The 7,744-nt window shown below is 53.2% G+C and overlaps 1 protein-coding gene across 1 annotated transcript; it reads left to right on the plus strand.

Moving 5' to 3' along the window:
- Positions 1-5,499: 5,499 nt before the first annotated feature.
- LOC137661007 (transcription factor SOX-17-like) lies at positions 5,500-7,461 on the plus strand. The gene is made up of 2 exons (XM_068396288.1): positions 5,500-5,865; positions 6,160-7,461. The coding sequence occupies exons 1-2, from the start codon at positions 5,568-5,570 to the stop codon at positions 7,083-7,085; spliced, it is 1,224 nt and encodes a 407-aa protein (XP_068252389.1). The 5' UTR covers positions 5,500-5,567; the 3' UTR covers positions 7,086-7,461.
- Positions 7,462-7,744: the final 283 nt, after the last annotated feature.

The raw sequence follows: 7,744 nt of genomic DNA on the forward strand, positions 1-7,744 counted from the left end.
ATATGTCTTGGTTATAAAAAATGCCCTTTTTGGTCATGTAACAACAGGTATTTTTTAACAACATTACCACTGATCAAGGAAGGAAAGGATGGCAGTGACTTTTTTTCTGAAAAATAAGTGTATCACATTGTCCATCTTGAAACAAGGTTTTATTCAGCTTTAGTGTTGTTGAGGGTTTAAATCCATTCTTAATTTCTGTCTGATCTTACGTGTTCATCACTGCTGATCGATCAGAACTGCAGATGGCAAGCTGTTGGTGTTTGGATTTAGTCATTGTCATTTAATAATTTTGTTAGTGTCACTAACATACTTCTGCTAAACTGCTAGCATAGGATTGGTTCCATATGCTAAAATCCCAGATCATCTCTTCTGTGACCATAAGCAATTGGCATGATGGAACAGTAACTGCCCAGCTCCAGGCCCAGCTGCTTTCTCGTTTACATAATGTAATAATTTTATTCTGGCTAAAGAGAAAGAACTTTACACTTTGAAATTACTGTGAAGTATTGCTACCTACTAAAGAACACAATATATAAATATACACTACACAACTACAGTAGCATTATATATAGTAGCATAGCCCACCTTCTAGAGAATATCTTATGACGTTCATTCTTCCAGCCTCATTAAGGACACTTAGGGAGCTGGGTGATGCCAACGAAGACATTTATTTCACTCCAGTGTAACTGGGGTCAGCTTTTTAATCGTACAGTTCTGTGACTTGTCCTTCACTAAGCCATTACTTTAGCATCTAGCATGTCAGAATAAATCTTACGTTAGTACAAGTTTGCAGTAGCTCCGCTGACATAAAACCAGCACGAATACAAACAGAGGCTAGGCCAAATTGTTTAGTTCAGTTCAGATCCACTGATCTTTTGGAGTGGCTCCAGCATTGTATAAAGCATTCTTTTTTTTTTTTTTTTTTTATGACTTGTATGTACTTAAGCATAAAAACTAAAAGGATTTCTGTTCTTGGAAATTCAAATGTAGGGGGATTCTTCCTGGCCCCAACTATTGTACTGCTTTGTGATCCTACCAAATGAAGTTGGGAACTCCTTATGTAATCAAACTGTTGTCAATTTATTTTACAGAGAAAAGCTCAACAGGTCTGTGATCTTAGTCTCATTAATTAATCTTTATATTAAAAGAGTAGATGAATTTGTGAATATAATGGGTGATAAACCTTGGATCTAGATTACGAGGTTTGGGGTTTTTTTTGAGGAAAGTGCCATTTCTAGCCTTCCTTTTAATGTCATTTAAACTGAGTAGCATTTGCCATTGACTTTATTGGAATTTGGGTCCACGTACTATCTGTCTGGAATAGATACTACAGAAGTACCCGGCGCTCGTGTCGGTTAAACATGTCATTTCCCGTTGATCCCCATACATTTGATTTATGCCTTCAGACGGGGGTAGGGAAGGCGTTACAGCCACATTAAAGCCAAGCCCAAGCAGTCCCGTCGGCGGCGGAGTTAACTCCTTCCTAGGAGAAGGCGCGGTGGAGGCTCTCCCCCGCACCTCAACTCCTCCAGAGAGGGCTGCGGGAAAGTGGGCCGCCGCCGGGGCAGCCCCGGGGGAGGGGGCCGAGCGGGCAGCCTGCGGGGCAGGGCGCGGGGAGGCGGCGGGCCGCGGGGGCGGGGGCCGCGCTGCCTCCGGCCCGGCCCCGGGTCCGCTGGACGCCGTTCGGGGGGGCGCCTCGCAGCCAGGCGGCTGCCCGGGGCTGGGGGACCCCGCTCGTGTCCGCCGGGAGGCGAAAGCGCTCTTACCTGGGAGTGGGAGTCGCGCACGTCCTTCTCTCCCCGCCGGACGCCCTCAGTCCTAAAACGCGGGGACAGCGCTGCTTAGCACACCCCAAAACAGCCGCGCACAGATGCAGGCAGCTTATCGTGCGGGACGGTGCTGTTCCCCTAGCCTGTCGTCTGTCCCCCGCAGCTGCCAAGCCCAGGGCGATGGGACGTGTTTCCACGGAGGCGGCTCCGCTGTGCGTGCTGCGTGCAGTTACGAGCAGCAAGTTTTTGCGGGTTTGGGTGTTTGTGTGCGTTTGCTAGAAAGCAATTTGCAGATTAAACTAACCCAGGCGAACCAGGAACTTTTTAAATGTTGGGGACTATTACTTTGTTGTAAAGTAGTTAACGTTGCTTCGATAGTTATAGAGTTTCTGAAAGGGCCATTTTTCATTTTGTGGTTTTGATTTTTTTTCCTTTCAATAGTGGGTCATTCCTGACCAGGGCCTCTCTAATCCACACACTTTCCTACCCCAAAGTCCCGAAAAGTCTTCATTCGGGGAGATTTCTTGCACTATGCAGCGTTATCGGGCTGGGCTGCTTTCATTTAGTGGTTTTGAACTTCTTTAGAGAGGCAAAGCGTGTTGCCTTTAAATACACGTTAAAAAAAGGCTCTTGTCTTGAGAAACTGCTCAATTTGCAGGAAACCCTCCGGATGTTTGCTGCTTTTCATGTGGCATTTGTGGTCGGCTCTGATAACGCTGGGAGCACCACTTCCAACACCGCATTCTGTAATGGACCTGAAATAGAAACACATCTCTCGCCGGAGGATCCCCGCTCCGCGCCCCCGCGCTGTGTACCGGCGGGTTTAAAAGGTCAATAAATCAGAAGGATGAACTCTCGGCGGCATTGTTAGGTTGGGAAAGTTAACGAATGACCCCAGGAGTCGTGCGACCACGAAGGTTTCGGGAGCGTCAGAAGACGCTCTTTACGAAGGGCTTCAGGGAAGTGAGGTACAAGCTGAGAGCACAACTTGAGTCAGAATCAGTGCTGTGCGGTGTGCTTTAAAGATACGGTTCAAAAATACCTAAACAGACAAAACAGAAAGCGAGAAAAGCGGTGAGACAACCTATTTATGACACCAGGGGCACTGAAAGGGTCACAAACTGCCCACATTTTCTGTACGAACCAGGGAGCTTTTACTTTCTCGGCTTAGATTCAAAACACACCTTTTTTTTTCTTTGATCCCAGATCAATGAGCTGTGGAAACAGTTTGCACACATCTCCCCAACAAAGTCAGAGGCGGTTTGCTTAGTTTATTACCTCATGTTCATTATATAGAAAAACATTCTCCTTTCTGCTGGAAGTGACAGACACAAAATTGCTATAAAGTGTATTTCTAAGCAGTCCCTCCACTCGCTGAACTTTTTCAGTGCAAGCTCCTGCAGGATTTGCTCCCTTGTCTCACGAAAATGTTTCTGCTATATAGAGTAAAAGGGACGGTTTGGCGTTTTAACAAGGTCGGCTGGTAAAAAAAGGTAATATTCTCTTCTGGGTGTTAAACTCCTAGGCGGTCAGTTTGGTCCGAGTCCGTAATACGGGGTGAGCTGGAAACTGATCTGGGAACCACTGGAAATGCACCAACTTCGTTAGGGCAGCGCATTGTTGCCTTCTTGATTTTTGTTTTGCTTGGAAGGTATCTTGCTTTCTCCCCCGACCTGAGTATTCTGTTCTCTGCAAGGAAAAATATGCACACTTTCCTCCTGCATGAGTTTGTTTCAGACATGGTTCGGATTCTGTTTAATTCGGAATTTTCTCTAGGTATCGGCTGTGCTTCGGTGCATGCCCTGTCCTCGGGCAGCTGGCCTAGGATGAAGGGCTCTGAGTCCTAGCACGTCGGGTCGGGAAATGTCACAACCTCAGCCGTAAAACGAAGGTCAGTGGCACGCCGGCCTTAAAAAGGTGCGCCCTAAGGTAGTGTCCCGAAAGCGTTGGACTAACAACGATTCAAAAAGCACTTAATTCCTAAGGAGCGTTCCTGTTTATTATCGCCAGTTCCGCGGTGACTGTCGGCTTTGCACGCGGAGTGTGTCCTGATTAACTTCTTTTATAATGAATTTTAAATGCATTACGCTTTTGCAAGAATAGTGTTATTACATACCAGTATGAGATCAATTTACACACACATAGGTGTAGGAACATTGTTTTTGCCTCCGCTGCTTTTTACAGCATCTGATATAAGGGAGAAAAGCAGAGCTGTTTGAATCGCTGCATCTCGTTGTCTTGGAATAGTACGTGTGCCTATTTGAACGGGGGAAAAAAAAAACCTAAATCCTTCTCTTTGCTTGGTTTTAGGCAGACACTAGTCTTTTGGCAATGTTTTCGGCTCCTCGCAACAGGGCTAAATACGGGATCCCATTAGTCTGGAAATCTATCGCTTGTTTATAATCTCTAACAAACAGAGGGGAGCAGAAAGCACGAACGCAGAAGTGCCTCGAGAATTCTCCTCCCCGGTGTCAGCCCTGGGCAGCTACCGTTCGCCACTGCGTTTTCCTTCTTCTTAGAATATCTACTGGCTGGCAAGTGTAAAGGAGCAGGTTTTATGGTGCACGAAACAGGAAATTCAATGTCAGAATGGTGATGCTGGCTTCATTCATTTAATTTCAGCGAGAATTCTTACAATATTGGTTTATTTGATCGAAGTGGCTACCCAAACAACGGTGTCCTTAACCAAATAAACCTCTTTGATCTTCAGTTTAAAGCTCAGCGGTTTCTCAAGTAAGCATTGATGCATTTAATAGCACCACATAACAATGCAAATATTAATCAGGGCGCCCGTGAAAGCGCCGTATTTTACATTAGTTTGTATGCCAAAGAAGAACATAAATGGTAGCGAGAGAGAATTATTTCTATTTATTCTGAAGTGACGGACTTTTTACGAATATCTGTCTGTATTTACAGTTTATTTATTCAGGCAAATCAGAGAAATCCTGAACAAGGCAATGCAAGAAGCAGTACGCACTGAAAAGCTCAACTTAAACAATAACTAAGTCAGCTTATGCTACATACAATAAATATTTGCGCTTTTGGCAGATACTGAATAACTTTATTACGAAGTATGAAAAAGTGGGACAGGATCTATTTCATAGGCTTCTCTGTGGATTCACTATCCCACTCTCCCACGCAGTTTACATTTTCCATGGGTTTACTAGGCAACGTATGCCAAGGTAGGAAGGATGGAAGCCGAAGTGTGAGGTAGAGACGATGATTTGGCTTATTCATCCCAAGTTACTTTCCAAGTTTGCCTAAAAAGAAACCCCCTGTGTCCCTTCGGGTGTTACGGAGTATCTAAGTACGTCTGGAACTAGTCTTTCCCTTCCACCGCTTTCGTGTCTCCTCCGGTCGGGGTTGTCCATTTCTAGCCGGGCTTGCCTGGTGACATTCAGGTAGCGCATGGCCGCGGTGGGCCGGTCTCCGCTGCCACTGCGGGGATCAGGGCTGAAGTCCGAGGGCCGCCTACGGATACGCTGTTGGTTACACGGAACGACCCCCCCGGATCCCACGGGGGCGGGCGCAGCGCTACCCGCCTTGGGCCCCGCGACATGCTCAGGTGCCGGGCCGGGCCGCGCCGCACGGGAGGAGCCCCCGGGGCCGCCCCGCGCCGCAGCGGGAGCCGCCGCCACCGGCCCGCGGCGCGCCCGCCCCCGCGGCCCCATTGGCCGCGCCGCAGCTCAAATAGGGCCGGGCGCCGGCAGCCGCCAGCAGCGAGCGGGGCCCGAGTGCCGAGCCCGTCCCGCGGCCCCGCCGCAGCTCCGGGCCTTGGCGGAGGCGGCGCATCCCGCGATGAGCAGCCCCGATGCGGGCTACGCCAGCAGCGAGGACCAGGCGCAGGGGCGGTGCTCGCTGCCCATCATGATGCCGGCCGTGGGCCCCTGCCCGTGGGCAGAGTCGCTGAGCCCGCTGGGCGAGGCGAAGGCGAAGGGCGAGGCGGCGCCGTCGGGGGCGGCGGGCGGCCGGAGCAAGAGCGAGGCGCGGATCCGGCGGCCCATGAACGCCTTCATGGTGTGGGCGAAGGACGAGCGCAAGCGGCTGGCGCAGCAGAACCCGGACCTGCACAACGCCGAGCTCAGCAAGATGCTGGGTGAGCGCGGGGGGTCCCGGCGGGCGGGGGGTGCCGGCGGGCGGTTCCGCGAGAGCGAGGAGCCCGGGCGGGTCTCCCGGGGTCGGGGCTGCGGGCGTGGGCCGGGGATACCCGTGGGCTGGCGGGCCGGGGGTCTCGCTGTGCCGGGGGTGCCGGCGGGCAGGTGCGAGGGCTCGGAGCCCGCGCGCGGGAGGGACTCGGGGCCCGGGGTGCGGGCGGGGGCGGCGGCGCCGTCGGGGCCGGGCGGCGGCGCCCGGCGGTGGGCGGCCGGTCTGACGGTGCTGGTGGGCGCAGGTAAATCGTGGAAGGCGCTGTCGCTGGCGGAGAAGCGTCCGTTCGTGGAGGAGGCGGAGCGGCTGCGGGTGCAGCACATGCAGGACCACCCCAACTACAAGTACCGGCCGCGGCGGCGGAAGCAGGTGAAGCGCCTGAAGCGGGTGGAGAGCGGCTTCCTGCAGCACGGCCTGGCGGAGCCGGCGGGGCCCGGGCTGGGCAGCGAGGCCGCCGGCGGCGGCAGGATGTGCGTGGAGGGCCTGGGCCTGCCCTACGGCGAGCAGGGCTACGCGGCGGCGGCGGCGGGCGCGGGCCACTACCGGGACTGTCCGCCGCTGGGCGCCGCCTTCGACGGCTACAGCCTGCCGACGCCGGACCCGTCGCCGCTGGACGCGGCGGAGAGCGAGGCGCCGTTCTTCGCGGCGGGGCTGCAGGAGGAGTGCGCGCTGGTGCCCTACGGCTACGCCCCGCACCCGGCGGCCGAGTACCCGCCGGCGGCGGCCGAGAGCCCGGCGGGCGCCGCGCTGCGCCGGCACCTGCCGCCCGGCGAGGCGCTGGGGCCGGGGGGCTCGCTGCAGGGGCTGCTGGGCTGCCCGGCGCCGCTGCACGCCTACTACGGGCAGGCGTGCCAGCCGCCGGGCCCGGGGCGCGGTCCCCCGCTGCCGCCGCCGCTGCCGCCGGGGGCGGTCGGGCAGCCGTCGCCGCCGCCCGAGGCGGTGCCGTGCCGGGAGCAGCTGGAGCACTTGGGGCAGGAGGAGCTGCTGGGCGAGGTGGACCGCACCGAGTTCGAGCAGTACCTGCGCTTCGCCTGCAAGCCCGAGCTGGGGCTGCCCTTCGCCGGCCACGACGCCGCGGGGCTCCCGGCGGCCGAGGGCGCGGGGCCCGTCTCCTCGGCCGTGTCCGACGCCAGCACCGCCGTGTACTACTGCGGCTACCCCGACGTGTGAGGGACTCGCTCGGGGGCACGGCACGGACTGGCAGGGAGGCGCCCGGCCCCGCTCCTATTTATGTAATTTATTTGAATCTTGAGAACTGACAGGGTATCCGTGACCTGCTCGAGGTTTAAAAGGCGACGTGCCGTCTCGCTGTCCTGCGGGTCTGACCATCGCTGTCCGACAGTGACATGTAAAACTGTTCCTGCTGTGGAATCCTGATACTAGTTAAACACGTGGAATACAATTTCTGAGATCTTGTCAGAGATCTATATGCTTTTGTGATGTTGTACAGAGTGATGGTTTTTATATGTTGGATTTGTACAGAATAATTTTGCACTTTTACAAATAAAGGGAAAATAATAAAACTGGTCGCTGATATCTTCTCAAAGAGATGTTATCGTCCTTTGTAATCGATTATTATTGCTTTTTCAACTACTTTTGCTAATGGCTCTTGCACTAAGCTTTAGGTCCTGTCCCCCTTTCTGTAGACATAGTCTTCTTCCATCTCTTTTGCTCAAATTGTAAACAAAACTGTAAGCACTGAGAAGCTGTCTACTCCATGCTGTTCTTTAAATTTTTTTTAATTTTATTGGTGGTTTCTTAGACGGTTGACTAATATGACTAAATTAAAAAATATAAAGGGACCACCTATTTTATGTTTGAACTGTAAA

The sequence above is a fragment of the Nyctibius grandis genome, chromosome 3 (assembly GCF_013368605.1).
Source record: "Nyctibius grandis isolate bNycGra1 chromosome 3, bNycGra1.pri, whole genome shotgun sequence".
Lineage (NCBI taxonomy): Eukaryota > Metazoa > Chordata > Aves > Nyctibiiformes > Nyctibiidae > Nyctibius > Nyctibius grandis.

Coding starts and splice junctions, on each gene's coding strand:
- LOC137661007 (XM_068396288.1), top strand. CDS start 5,568: ATGAGCAGCCCCGATGCGGGCTACGCCAGCAGCGAGGACCAGGCGCAG. Junction 5,866..6,159: donor CGAGCTCAGCAAGATGCTGG/GTGAGCGCGGGG, acceptor TGGTGGGCGCAG/GTAAATCGTGGAAGGCGCTG.